This window comes from Berkeleyomyces rouxiae, assembly GCF_048999995.1.
Source record: "Berkeleyomyces rouxiae strain 22BRR77 chromosome Unknown BrBRR77_ptg000002l, whole genome shotgun sequence".
In the NCBI taxonomy this organism is placed as follows: domain Eukaryota; kingdom Fungi; phylum Ascomycota; class Sordariomycetes; order Microascales; family Ceratocystidaceae; genus Berkeleyomyces; species Berkeleyomyces rouxiae.
The window spans coordinates 1,958,875-1,973,566 of record NW_027396492.1 but is presented as its reverse complement, the minus strand read 5'-3'; the positions used below and the strand labels follow the sequence as shown (position 1 = coordinate 1,973,566).

Sequence of the window (14,692 nt, the reverse complement as noted above, 5' to 3'; positions counted from 1 at the left end):
CCAACTCGGAAATGACCCTGCCCACGTTGGCAGAAATACTGGAGCATGGCAGCTGTTCATTTCATGTGGTGCGAGACAAAAAAAAAAGACCAGGCATACAGCAAGTGTTATCATGGGCGGAAGAATAAATGTGGTGCCCGCTACATTGCAAGATATCATGGCCCTAGCCCTAGCAAGGCTGACCTGAGTTATGCTCCCCTCCTTTCTGCCCCCCCCTCTCTGAGCCAGAACATAGACCAGCTTTTAGATAGCATGTCAACAGGCATCGTAACAAGTTCAAAACACCATCCCGTGCTCCAATGTTCCAGCTTCATCATTTTGACCCCCAAAAACCAAAGAATCGCCCAGGCCATGCCTGCTATCTTCAGGGCTGGCCCGTGTGTCTTTCTATACATATTCTATGACAAACTTCCATGTTGGTGTGTGTTGTTTTTGGAGTTCACTAACAAAGCTCGGACGTTATATCAACGACGACGACCCGACCAGCTTCACTATGGCAACTTGACGTCTGAGAGATATATGCCATAGCAAACGAGGCGTCTTGGAGTCCAAATTGATCTGTGTTCAGGCTCTTGGTGACTCTCATTTGGCTTCGCCCTGTGATTGCTTGTTATTCTTGCATGCTTGGTTTGTGCGTATGGTAGAGGCTTTTGGAGTAAGAAGTGGACGTTTGAAGGCTAGAAGACATAACTAGAAGAAAAGAAACATGGGCCTTGACTGACATGGAAGCCTGAGGTTGGCCGTAGCGCATGGCCAACATAATTTACAGGAATCATTTTGGCAGCAAGGTTTGCGGGTGGTAGTTGTTTCCTGGGCATAAACAACACAGACTACACTAGGGTTATCAGCGCGAGGTGACTGCGGCCAATTGAAGCTGAAGGCCGAGGGAAATAAGCTCTATGTATGATGTTTCGTGTGCTTGAAAGACCCTGAGCCATAATAGAAGTACTATATGGCCCAGCGTATACTGATGGTGGTCTATGGCAGGAAACATTTCAGTGAGAGAATTCCTAGGCCGCGGTGATCTTTTTCCTTATCAGAAGTGAACGGGTTGGACCCTGACAAGATGTTGAGGTCAAGAGAGAAAAAGAAAGGGCTGGCTATAAGCACACTGTAGTTTCACGGTATGGCTACATAGTGGTAAGCTGAGTGTAGACAGTGTGCGCTCAACTGGATCACACATGGGGCTCTGGTGTAAGTAACATGTTGAACAGGGACTCTCTCTATGTATGTACGTACATGCACAGCAGATGGACAGAACCGGCGTAGGACGTGGGAGAGAGCGCGTAACAGCGACAGCGAGAGCGAGACAGCCAGAGCCAGAGCCAGAACCAGAGTGAGCCAGAGGGAAGCAAGCCAAATCGCGGCCAGCCAAGTCTCTAAGACAACACCCTATGTTGCTCATCATCCACACGCCCCTCCACGGCCCACAGTACAGCTTTTTAAGTATCTTTAGTACGGGATTGTGCGCAAGAGCCTCCGTCCGGTACGTGGGTGCTGGGTACTCCGTACCCGGCACTGTAATCTTGTCTTGTTTTCTCACTCTCGCTGTCTCCTAGCTCTTTTGGGTCAAGCCCAACCCCGGCCCTTCCCACGGTACCTTTATCTTTCGGACATAGATTAATCGCCAATTAAGCGCGATTTGAGAGCGAGCGTGGAGGGTGGAGGGCTACTTTGGCTCTCTCCGCTTGTGAGGTGTTTGTTTTTTCCGATTTTTTTTTTTCAGTCCCATTGCAACCTCTGCTGGTCGTTGTGGTCTTCCCTGGGCTCTTGGCCTTGAGCCCTGTGGCTTGGCTTGGCTTTGGCCCGAATGTGGCCTGTAGCGGCAAGCAATGGCGTTCTCGCAGGCTGCGTGACCATGTCTTCGTCTATCAGTGGGAAAAATGCATGTTCAGATCTAGTGTGCGTTCTTGTTTTCCTCGCCTTCCAGTAGCTCGCGTTATACCGCATGCAGTAGTTCTTGACGTGCTAGAGGGCTCACGGCCATTTCCTAGGCCACTGAGGCCTCTGAAGACCGTGGAAAAAAAAGAAAACTCTGTTGTCGTGCTAGCCTGACAGACACTGGCCATGAATGGGGTTAGCTGACGGCCCATACTCGGGCTAGACGTACGGTAGACATAGTGGCCGGCCCCAGAGCGGCCAAATGCCGTGAACCTCCTTGCACGTATAGAGCAGCGTGGAGGACGGTAAGGGTTAGTGAGTGCCACTGATGTGGCGGTTATCAGTGTGCAAGTTGTTTTCTAGGCCAGATGCGTGGGAAACGCCATGGACATGACGTCTAAGGCGAACGCATATGGCTGAATACCAGAGTCTAGACGGCCAAAATGACGTGAAGCCGGTCTGCAGGCCAGAACTAGAGAGATCGAATGCGTACGGACACTATAGCAGTCTGTTGCTTGTCATAGCGAATGACGCTCCAGTCGCCAGAAAATAAGGCGGCGGAAGGACTTGGACCCCCCTCCCCAGTTTCTAGCAGACGGAGCGGGAAAACGGTTTAGCTCCATCCAGGAAGGATAAAAAAAATCAGAGAGCCCGCCTTACACGAAAGGTTTAAAAGGCAGCACCCTCCCCTCCCTCAAGTCTCGTTTCTTTCCCTTTCCTCCTCACCCACGGAAGGTTTAACGATCAAGACTTGACTGTCCCGTTCTTTCGGCCCTCACTTTTCGTGCGGTGGTGTGAGTGAGTATTCCCTCTCCTGCCTCGCCTTGTTTCCATCTCCTCTTCACATCTCGTCCTCATGGGCCAGACTGCATCTTCGAGCTGCACTGGCATCTGCCCTTTTTTCTCTATATCTTTCTTTGCCTGGATTTTGTCTACTCTGCCTCCATTTTCCGCCTGTCATTCACACGCCCTTTATTCCCATCCTCTCTACACCCTTCTCCCTTCCGCATAGCATCCTGCGCACCGGAGCTTGCTGGGCTCCCTTTCTCACTACTATCACTGCATCCTCGTTCCTGTCAGCATTCCGGACACGGTTTTGGCGCCGAAAAGAGATAGCCTTGGGTCTGTACCGCGGCATCAGACGGGAGATATAACAGCTCTCTTCTGCTGCTTGTGATGCAGCCCGAATCGGCTTCTCGAATCGTCCAGCACCGCTCGGTTTCTGCGTGCGATACACTATTCAGTCGCTCGTTTTTGTGGTTTCCTTACTAACATTATCTGTGCTACAGTACTTTTTTTTTTACTTCTAATTCTTTTAAAAAACCCGACTTGACTGTCGTGAAATATTTCTTTGGATCAAGAAATTAATACTCCTGATAATTCAACAAACAATCAAAATGGCCGACGTTACTGGCGCGGCTCAGCCGCAGTACGAGGAAAAGCCTCCCGCCATCATCCCCGCCGGAAAGGGTGCTGAGGATGAGGGTGAGGATGAGGACATTGATGCTCTCATCGAGGAGCTGGAGTCCCAGGATGGACACCAGGATGAGGAAGAGGAGGAGGACGAGGCCGGTCTTGGTGGCCGCGTCGTTCCCGAGGACCAGCTTCAGACTTCCACTCTGACTGGCCTGACTTCCGAGGAGGTTCTGGCCCGCCGCAAGAAGTGTGAGTTACTACTGCCACTGTCTACACTGCTCCGATGCATGTGCTAACACCATCTACAGGGGGTCCTAACCAGATGAAGGAGGAGAAGGAGAACTTGATCCTCAAGTTCTTCAGCTTCTTCGTTGGTCCCATTCAGTTCGTCATGGAGGCGGCTGCCATTCTTGCGTACGTATTCCCGCTCTCCATTTCTGCCCCTCGTGCGCCCCTAGCATTGGCGGTGGTCTTTGCGCCATTGTTGCTCTGACCATGGTCGATCAGCGAGTTTCGCGAAAACATTCTGTCGCCTTGGTCAGACTGCAACTTTTTTTTAGCTGCTTATCGCATGCGATCAAGGCTTTGTGGGCCAGCGGTTTTTAGCCGACTGTTGCCGGTCTGTTCTGATTGGCTGTTCCGGCATCCCATAGTGGGGACGAGCCAACAGAAAATCAGAGCCGGCTCCACAATTCGCTTCAAGAGCTCGCTGGCGACAGCTCGTAGACCATCGCTCATGCGCTTTGCGCCGCTGCCCATTCCCGCTGCAATGTTTGTCGAAATAATTTGCTAACAATTTCAACAGTGCCGGTCTTCAGGACTGTAAGTCACCCCTTGCCTGCGCTGGCGTTGCGATCGACGGATACGGGCCTGATTTTTGCCACCATGGCTCACCGCGACAAGAAAAACTTTCTTGACGGCGCGTCAAGCCCAGCTCTTAGCGCGATTTGACCAGTCTGGAAGGAATCTGTCGCGATCAGCGCCATGGCTGGAAAATCTCTCCGATCCGACGCAACAGCCCCGCTTTTTGCCTATTTGGGCAGCTTCTTCGAAATTATGGTTTGCTAACACTTAGTTTTTCTCCACTTCCAGGGGTTGATTTCGGTGTCATTTGCGGTAGGCTCCTTTCCCTGCGACCCCCGCTATTGCACGGTTTTGTGCAACAGTCACCCGTCTCCACGTGCAGTCGTACTAATTTCTCTCTTAGCCCTGCTTCTGCTTAACGCCATGGTTGGTTTCATCCAGGAGTTCCAGGCCGGTTCCATTGTCGAGGAGTTGAAGAAGACCCTGGCCCTGAAGGCTGTCGTCCTCCGTGACGGTACCCTGAAGGAGGTTGAGGCCCCCGAAGTCGTTCCCGGTGATATCCTTGAGATTGAGGAGGGTACCATCATTCCCGCCGACGGCCGTGTTGTTACCGAGGACGCCTTCCTGCAGATCGACCAGTCCGCCATCACTGGCGAGTCGCTGGCTGTTGACAAGCGCCACAACGATGCTACCTTTGCCTCTTCTTCCGTCAAGCGTGGTAAGGCCTTCATGGTTGTTACTGCCACTGGTGACAACACCTACGTCGGTCGTGCTGCTGCTCTGGTTAACCGTGCTGCCGGTGGCTCTGGTCACTTCACTGAGGTCCTGAACGGCATTGGTACTATTCTGCTGGTTCTGGTCATCTTGACTCTGCTGGTTGCCTGGGTTTCTTCCTTCTACCGCTCCAACCCCATCGTCGAGATCCTGCGCTTCACCCTGGCCATCACCATCATTGGTGTCCCCGTCGGTCTTCCCGCCGTCGTTACCACCACCATGGCTGTCGGTGCCGCCTACCTCGCCAAGAAGAAGGCTATCGTCCAGAAGCTGTCTGCCATTGAGTCCCTGGCTGGTGTCGAAATTCTGTGCTCTGACAAGACCGGTACCCTGACCAAGAACAAGCTGTCTCTGTCTGAGCCCTACACTGTCGCCGGTGTCGAGCCCGATGACCTGATGCTCACTGCCTGCCTTGCTGCTTCCCGCAAGAAGAAGGGTATCGATGCCATCGACAAGGCTTTCCTCAAGTCTCTCCGCTACTACCCCCGCGCCAAGTCCGTCCTGTCCAAGTACCAGGTTGAGGAGTTCACCCCCTTCGACCCCGTCTCCAAGAAGGTCACTGCTATCGTAGTTTCTCCTCAGGGTGAGCGCATCACCTGCGTCAAGGGTGCTCCTCTCTTCGTCCTGTCCACCGTCTCTGCCGATCACCCCATCCCCGAGGACATTGAGACCGACTACAAGAACAAGGTCGCTGAGTTCGCTACCCGTGGTTTCCGTTCTCTGGGTGTTGCCCGCAAGCGTGAGGGTGGTTCTTGGGAGATTCTCGGTATTATGCCCTGCATGGACCCTCCCCGCCACGACACTGCCCGCACTATCAACGAGGCTAAGCGCATGGGTCTGTCCATCAAGATGCTTACTGGTGACGCTGTCGGTATTGCTCGTGAGACTTCTCGCCAGCTTGGCCTTGGTACCAATGTCTACAACGCCGAGCGCCTTGGTCTTGGTGGTGGCGGTGACATGTCCGGTTCCGACATCTACGACTTCGTTGAGGCTGCCGATGGTTTCGCCGAGGTTTTCCCCCAGCACAAGTACAACGTCGTCGAGATCCTGCAGCAGCGTGGCTACCTGGTTGGTATGACTGGTGATGGTGTCAACGACGCCCCCTCGCTGAAGAAGGCTGACACTGGTATTGCCGTCGAGGGTGCCTCTGACGCCGCCCGCTCCGCTGCCGACATTGTCTTCCTTGCTCCTGGTCTGGGTGCCATCATTGATGCCCTGAAGACTTCTCGCCAGATTTTCCACCGCATGTACGCCTATGTCGTCTACCGTATTGCCCTGTCCATCCATCTGGAGATCTACCTTGGTCTATGGATTGCCATTATGAACCGCTCGCTTAACATTGAGCTGGTTGTCTTCATTGCCATCTTCGCCGATATCGCCACCCTGGCCATTGCCTACGACAACGCTCCCTACTCCATGACTCCCGTCAAGTGGAACCTGCCCAAGCTTTGGGGTATGTCCGTCCTGCTGGGTATTGTTCTGGCTGTCGGTACCTGGATCACTGTCACCACCATGTACGCTCAGGGTGAGGACGGTGGTATCGTCCAGAACTTTGGTAACATGGACGAGGTTCTGTTCCTGCAGATCTCCCTGACTGAGAACTGGCTGATCTTCATCACCCGTGCCAATGGTCCCTTCTGGTCTTCCATCCCCTCGTGGCAGCTGTCTGGTGCTATCCTGATTGTCGACATTGTCGCCACCTGCTTCTGCATCTGGGGTTGGTTCGAGCATGGCGAGCAGACCTCCATTGTCGCTGTCGTCCGTATCTGGGTCTTCTCCTTCGGTGTCTTCTGCATCATGGGTGGTGTCTACTACATGCTCCAGGACTCTGAGGGCTTCGACAACCTCATGCACGGCAAGTCCATCAAGGGCTCCCAGAAGCAGCGCTCGCTCGAAGACTTTGTTGTCTCGCTGCAGCGTGTGTCTACCCAGCATGAGAAGTCTGCTTAAACGCGACTCTTGTTGTAAGAACAAGTTTCTTTGCACACCTCAGAAGCCTTGGTCCAGTCTTGTGTTGGGGCCACCGCCCTGAGCACTTTCCTACCTACTCCCTCTTCCTTTCCTGTTTTCGTGCTGGTCGTCGCGGCTGCCATGTGTTGTGCCGTTGATTATTTCCTTGAATACCCTTGTTGTCTATGTCTTGTCTACATGGCAGATGTACCAGCGCGGGACGAGATGGCCTGAGATTGGAACTGGTTTCTGTTCTTTGTTTTGTTGAACCGAGTTAAATTCCCTAATAGAAGTGAAAAAATTTCCGCGCTAAATATCCTGCTGTATACCGTACAAGTTGACTCCCCATGTGATTGATGTTCCAACTTGCGCTGTTATTTCCTCTTGCGCCTGTGCTTGTCTCCTGATCTCTGCATGTACAGGCACTTTTCGACCTGTCTAGATAGATTCCTTTGCTCCTGACATGCGACTGTTTCCGATTAATGCCTGATTTCTTTTGTCGGTGTCAACACGTTAGGCTATGCTTGTTTCTGGCTTGGCATGCGAACTGGCCTCATTAATTTTGCAACTTGGAGCTGACGAACACCATCATCCGACTTCCAGCGGACTGAGGGCTTCTTTGGTAGATAGTTGGCCGCACTGTTGACTTCCGTTTTTTCCCCTACCCTGTTGTTCTGTGCCTCTGATACCTCTGATTTTAGCCGGTGAAAAATCTTCATCTCACCGGTCGCTTCGTACCGGTACATCTCAGCCTTATAGTTTCTACCTGGACTGCATGTACAGCTACATGCCTTGACCTTCTGTAGAATCCTACGTCGACTCTGTGTGGCGCTCTGTGGCGCTCTGTGGCGTCGCCGAGGAAGCCTTTTGATAGTAGAGTTCATAATGCTGATGGTGCCGAATCTGTGACGATGTTTTCCTTGGTCTACATCATCTTGACGAACCGTTGTAGACATCACGCTGAAGATCAATCAGAATCAAGTAATATCAAAAATAAGCCTACTAGAGCTTCAGATTGCGAACCGACTTGGTGCCGGGTTATCCAAGTCACAGACTCTCACGTCTGCTACTACATGCCAAAAAAGAATACGAGGGGGACCATAACATACACCATCTGGCTAGCCTCTACCTGTAAAAAAGAATGTCTGCCCCAAATCTGCCAGGGTACTACTTTGGTGAGTCGGGTCTCCCAAGCCCCTAGCAGACCACTTGCACGCCCGCTCGGCGACTAACTGTTGCGGCCAGACGCCGAGAAAAAGCGCTACTTCAAAATCGAGAAGAGCAGCAACGCCACAGCCGCGACGAAATGGACCGCCTCGACCGTCCGCAAGCGCCAGGAAGACGACGAGGCAGCGGCGCAGGCTCAGCGCCGGAAGCTGGCTATAGCGCAGCACGTCAAGCGCTCAGCCCTGTTGTCCGACAGCCTGCGTGGCGCGTGGCTGGCGCGCGAGTTCGGCCCGGACCTGGGCGAGTGCGGTCCCGCGGGCGCCAGCTGGAGCCAGCGCCGCCGCGCTGCGCGCAACCTCAGCGACTCGGTCGGCCGCATGTGGGGCGACAATGTGCGTGTCATGGGCCGTCTGCAGTTTAATCCAAGCCCGCATGCGGGCGCCAACGGCCGGGTGGATGCCGGATATGGGAATCTCAGACAGATGAATCTGCCGTGTCTGTGGGTTGGAGGCTGCGGGAGCTCATGTACAGGACTGGCGTATACTTGTAAGTCTGGATTTCATGGTGTTCGTTATACTCGGCTGCAAGATCACTAATGGAGACTTGTAGCATCCTACCAAGTATTGGTAAATGCATACATACCGCTTAGAGGAGGGACAATCGCCCAGACCAGAGACCCTTCTGATTTTCGCCATGTGTCTGGCTTACCAGCTCACATCCAACTCCCCTTTGTTCAGTCAATCAGTGGGATAGAGCGCAGCACAGACAACGGCAGAATGTTCTTTACATCTACCGATCTTACGAATACTCCCTCGCTTACAGTTGCACAATGTCCATCCGCCGACGATGATGACCACAGACGTACACAATATCCATCAGCACCCCTAGTACAACCAGTTGAATGTGAGTTGGGTGCATGCATCATGTATGGGAAATTTTGCGGCATGGTATTGCCGAATAGTGGCGCATGCTAATATAATCCACTACGACATAGTGCAAGACTTCAGCTTGGTAGAAGCCCCAGGGCAATACAGTCGCGACATATGGTCAACCTACAGTCTCAAAGCCGGTCCGCGAAACTCGGATATTGCAGCTTCAATAGGCGGCACTCGCGGCGTCCTTCAGCTGACAACCAGCGGCCAGCTGGTCCAACTATACGGACCAAACCCGCGGTCCTGCAAGCCCGAGGAGGCCGGCCAGTACCCGCGCGACGTCTTTGCGCACGACTTTCTGCACGAGTCGCCCAACGTGACAATAGCAGGTGGAAGCAACGGAAACCTGTGGACATTGGATACTCGCGTCAAAGACATTGTCAACGTATTTAACCATGGCGCGGGAGTCACAAATCTTTCAGTTCTGGGAAACCACCAGGTATTGGTTGCTGGCTTCCAAAACCGTATGTGTATGTACGACCTCCGATATACGCGCGAGTCCTCCACACTTGGAGCCGACAGCGCACCCTCGTTCGATGCCAGCGGTCCGCAGGCCATCAGTGTGGCCAACGGTCGGCGGCAAGTCTACAGCGTCGAATCCGCAGCCACACCACACACTGTGTTCCCCGCTTATCTCAACATTGCACGCATCGGATTGGGCTTTGCAGTGAGCACTGAGCTGGGCGTAGTGTGTACAGCTAGCGATAACGGCACAGTCGTCCTTCACTCGCTCGGGTCCGGGCGACAGCTGGCAGTACCGGTATTGGATGGAGTGGACGGCGTGGCTCCCATCACCGGCATGCGGTTTGCCGAACTCCCCGATGGCACGCATAAGCCCAGCTTGTACATGGGAGTGGGCGCTAGCATCTACAAGTTCTCGTCACTAGGAGACGATGATGTGGAAATGTTGGCGGAACGTGAGGTTGAGCTAGAGAGACGGCGAAAATTGGAGGCCGAATGAGACAATATCGTGAGAAGGGGAATGAGTGGGTGGTTTTTGGGGACACATGGGACAGTGTGGAGGTGGAAATAGGAAATGAAGCTAAAGTCAGACATCGCGATATTATGGCGATATGACAGCCTCATGTTGCATCAATGCAGGGAAGGCTTAGTGCCTAATGCACCAATCAATCGGGTCACCAAACAAGAAGAAAAAAAACTTCTGCATAAGAGATCCGCAGGACACAATCGGACTGTTACGGAAGACAAAGCCATAGGCGTCAAATAAGTAGGTTGGGATGCTACGGCTTCCAAAAGCAGACCAAATGCAAAGTCATGATAATATATATTGAGTGGACGAAAAGAACGAGCGGATGTAAAGTAAAAGAAAGGCTAGAGTGATGCAAAGGCTGAGTGAGCGAAAGGCAGGCAGGGAAATAAAAACAAGATACAAAAAAAAGGACGGCGAAACAAAAAGGCGAAGACAGACGAAAAGCAGGTAAAAAGATTAAAGGAGGAACGGAACAGTCAGCAGCACTCACGTCTCTTGGAGATTGATCAGATGGCCAAACTCTGGAAATGTATCCAGAAAATCACGTCTCACACTCCAATTTTCCAACCGCCGAATGTGTGCGTCAAAGACTGGGTTGATGACCAGCTCACGGCTACCCGCATTCCTGCCATTGGCTACAAGCAGCACATCGCTCTGCGGGTAGGGCCAGTTAATGCTCAGGCAGCCGAAATATCTGAAGAAAAAGGAGCCGGGACCCTCTGCCCCTCTCGCAGCAGCGGAACCCCCGTTGTCGCCGCTGTCGGCCACGAGCTTGATGCGGGCATGGGGGAAGGGAACCAGGTCGATCCAGGCCGCATGCGCCCGCTCCAGCTGGTCCTCGAGCGGCTTGAGAAACTCGGGCACGCGGTCAAAGTTTTCCGTTTTGGCATTGACCATGTAACTAATGAGCAGAAAGGCCGAATACATGACGGCTACGCGTTCAGGCAGCCGCTGAAACAACGACGACGAAGATGACGACGACTCCGACGACTCCGACTCAATAAGCGACACAATGTCCACCAAGGCGGCCGAGAAGGGATCCAACTTGGCCCGCAGAGAACTGTGCGCCACTGCTGACGGGGCTAACAGCGCAGCAATCTCAATCTGCGTGGGCTGGCAATATTCTGGCATGTCGAACAAGGGCAGAAGAAATGAATCGATTTTACAGGTCGTGGGCACGCGGGGCATGGGAAGTTTGATGCGTCGAGCGTTGTAAAATGACGCATCCTTGCAATCCGGGGGGGTCTCTACACTTCCATTGTTGTTGTTCCCCATACTGGCATCGCTGAAGCCTCCATTGTTCCGACAGTTGTCATTATCATTGAAGTTGTTGCCGTTGCCGTTGTCGCCGCCACTACCACCACCACCACTGCCGCCGATGCTACCATTACTGCTGCCATAGAAGATCTCAAGAGCTCTCATCATTCCTGCACTAGGCGCCTCAAACTCCTGGAATAACGCGGAGACCTTGGGGAGGTCATCGAGGCTGATACGGGCCGTTGAGACGAGAGATCGAGAGGCCGCGTAGTGCACGGCCTGGCGATATGATTGCGGATATTCATTCTGATTGCGGCGTTGATTATAGTGTTTCTCTTGATGATGTTGGCTGTGGTGGTGGTTATCCACGGTCTGCATAGAAGAGTGATCTCGGAAACTGTGACGTTCAAAGTCTTCTCGCTGGCGAGCCATGGCCGATTCATGTCTCATGGACCCATGGCCATGTGGCGAGTCCGGCCCATTTTCTACGTCATGGAACGGTCGACGGGTCATCTCTTCAATACCAGGCAGCATTAAACCACTGTTTCCTTGGTTGCAGCAGTTGAAATGGCCATTGTTGCCCAGACAGTCAGGGGCGTGCTCATGGTAAAACGATGCTTTCGAAGAATCTCCTTTTCCTGGTGATGCAGAAGACAGTAGCTTAGAGGCACTGCCGCGGGAGACATCTTGATCATGACGTTCGTCTCGAGACTGGTACTGAAACCCTTGATGATTATGGTGGTGATGATGATGCTCGTGATGATGCTGATGGTGCTGCAAGGATGATTTTTTACCGAGACTCTGCGAGTCTAGTTGGTGAACTAGCTGGGCCATGGCTTGTTTCATTGCCGAATTCTCGGCCTGAAGAACACTGTTTTCTTGCAAAACATGCTGTAGTTGGGCTTGGTCACTTTTCAGCACTAGAACTTCATCCTGCAATTCACGGATCTGTGCTTTGGTACGCTCCCTGACAGCTCGTTGAGCCTCCCGATCGTTGGCTCTCTTACGGGCTAGTCGATCAGGTGTCATAGTGGCTACTCCACGGGAAGCCTGTACAGCTCGTTTTCTAGAAGCCGATGATGCTCCGGCAGCTCCAGCATGGGAAAAGCTAGAGCTAGAGCCGGAGCCGGAGCCTGAAGCAGAATCACTGTCAGATGGCCGGGGGGCCAAAGCTCGCGAGCCCTGTGATTGAGACTGGGGAGGCTGTGGCCCTGAAGCCTTGCCCAACGAAGGTGAATCTGAAGCCGAAGGCTCTTCCATCTTGGATAGACTAATGGCTGATTTTCTTGTTGGACCAAGATGACGATGACTCAAGATGTCGAGTTACCCCGCTGGCCCACTGGCGATGGAGATTGAACAGCGTGGCCGGCCAAACTCGGAATTTCCAGCTTCTAAATCAAGTCAAACCTCACGTTGAAGCCGGCCTGCGACAAAAACAACAATCAAGGAAGCGCAGGTGAATAAGGGGATATTGCAAAAAATTGGAGGGGTGGCAAGCAAAAGAACGAAGAAAAAAGGACACCAGGAAACCCGAAAACAATCCTGGCGTTGTGCACCAAGCAAGGTAATTCTGGGCAAAAAGTTGATACTCAGGTTTGTCTCGTTTTTTGGGCTTTTTCTTGCAGACAGCGAAAGCCCCTCTCCAAGCGGGTTCAGAGCCGAAAGGAAGCTAGAAAAGCAAAGGAAAACCGATGCGGCATCTAAAGACAGAAAAAAGGTAGGAACGGGCAAAGTTTCCCAGCAACAGAGGGCAGGAAAATAAATTGGCAAAAAAGAGGGAAAAAAACCAAGCCGTCAACCCGAAATCGACAGTGCCTGTGGGGAGGGGGATGGAATCGTTTCTACTTGTGAACAGGGCACTCTTGCTTGGGCAAGTAAGAAACCCGACTGGCCGGCTCGCACTGCAAAACTTGTTGTGCTTTGGATGCTTGCTAACTCTACTTAGAAAGAAAGACCTAGAAACTGAGTGGTCTGTTGTTCTTTTTGTCTCTCGTGGTTATGCTCAGTTGGCCCGTACCTTAGTGTGCAGCACCGCAGCCACGGGTATGCGGAAACTCGATGCGGTATAATAGGCAAAACTCCGTTATGGCCAAAGAGTACAACGGCCCGTTCCAGGGAACAGACTAACAGTGGTCTGAGCAGATAGAGAAGGAGGTGGCGTTTTAATTTGCGGCTACTCCGGTCCTCTGGAGTTCGTCCGTGAGTCTTGGGCTTTGGAGACAACGGAGTGGAATTGGGGGGATGGAAAGCAGAGGAGAAGGGGCTCTTGTAGCTGAGGACTTGTCTAAGCAGGCCAGAGTGAAAGGATAGCGGAAAGCAGACGAGAGAAGAGGGGAATAAATCTGACAAATGATGGGGGAGGAGGGAGACCAGAAGATTCCGGCCGCGTGTTGGGGCGGAAATGAATAATAACGAAAAATAATGGCGGCGGGACGCTACGGGTGTTGCAACGGACAAAGTCTGCAAGGCGAGGGGAAATAGCGAACAAAAGCACAGCGGCACTAAAAGGCCCCCGTCGGGATCCTTATTCACTAGACTTGATACCCGAGCACGGCTTCAGTTCAAGTTTTGTAGCTATGTAGATGAAGACTGGGTTGGGTGGGTGGCTGAAGAAAAAGGCAGAGCGAGGCTAAACACCAAGCTGCGGTAGAAAACAAATAGCTAAGAACGATTTGCAGTAGAGGGTAATCACGATTGGAGATCAACGAGACTGTAGAGGATGGGAAGCGGCTTGGAGGCTACGAGTTCGTTGTATTCCTTTTTTCTTACGGCTGAGGTGAATACAGTGTTTGAAGTAGTGGAGGCCTTACCAAAAGCTATCCAGAGGGGACGGGGGTGGAAACGCGACGCCGAGGGTTCATGTGATTATCTTGGTAGGACAAATTAGTCTCTGTTGTCATAAACCTTTCGACGGCGAGTGCTAATGATTGTGGGCTGTTCGGCGACGTGAGGGGGATGACGGAAGACTCTAAATAAGGAGGGCGTCGCTGGTTCAAGGCGTGATAGTTTGCCGAATGGCATCTTGTGTTTTCCCACACACGATCTGACCACGAGATCAACTCAGACAAGGTCGGAATACTTATTCACGAGTCGAGAAGTGTCTTCAGTGGCTACGACGATTCGTTCTCAGCCTCGAGGCGGAGATCTTTATGGTGCGCGAGATGGCGGCTAGGCGATATGTGATGGTTATTTGGTATTCGACGTCATAAAGGTAGAGGCAAGGTCGATGAAGGTCAAAACGAGTTTGGAAGTGGCCGAGTAAACAAGGGCAAGGGGACCCTGTGTTGCTGCGGACAATGTTAGTATCGTGGCTTTATCATACTGTGTATTCTGGACAAAATGGATCGATGGTGAAGATCAAGGGAAGTCTGTTTTCAAAGAGAGCCAAGGTGAAACCCAAAAATTTCCTTGTAGACGGAGACGCGATGATGGTGGTTGAAAATGGGTGAAAAATTGGACTGACTGCTCAAGATCCTGGATTGCTTCCAGTTTCCATTGTTTAGTCTGTTTGTGGCGATGC

The 14,692-nt window shown here is 52.4% G+C and overlaps 3 protein-coding genes across 3 annotated transcripts; 2 read left to right on the top strand and 1 right to left on the bottom strand.

Annotated features, from left to right (window-relative positions):
* Nucleotides 1-3,278: 3,278 nt before the first annotated feature.
* Nucleotides 3,279-6,825, top strand: BROUX77_002091 (uncharacterized protein; the record flags this gene model as incomplete). The annotated part of the gene is made up of 5 exons (XM_073746593.1): nt 3,279-3,546; nt 3,606-3,711; nt 4,103-4,119; nt 4,390-4,413; nt 4,505-6,825. 5 exons carry the CDS (start codon nt 3,279-3,281, stop codon nt 6,823-6,825), a joined length of 2,736 nt encoding a protein of 911 aa, XP_073607173.1.
* Nucleotides 6,826-7,966: 1,141 nt separating this feature from the next.
* On the top strand, nt 7,967-9,885 carry BROUX77_002090 (uncharacterized protein; the record flags this gene model as incomplete). The annotated part of the gene is made up of 4 exons (XM_073746592.1): nt 7,967-8,000; nt 8,071-8,538; nt 8,602-8,895; nt 8,987-9,885. 4 exons carry the CDS (start codon nt 7,967-7,969, stop codon nt 9,883-9,885), a joined length of 1,695 nt encoding a protein of 564 aa, XP_073607172.1.
* Nucleotides 9,886-10,401: 516 nt separating this feature from the next.
* On the bottom strand, nt 10,402-12,432 carry BROUX77_002089 (uncharacterized protein; the record flags this gene model as incomplete). The annotated part of the gene is made up of 1 exon (XM_073746591.1): nt 10,402-12,432. The coding sequence occupies one exon, from the start codon at nt 12,430-12,432 to the stop codon at nt 10,402-10,404; it is 2,031 nt and encodes a 676-aa protein (XP_073607171.1).
* Nucleotides 12,433-14,692: the final 2,260 nt, after the last annotated feature.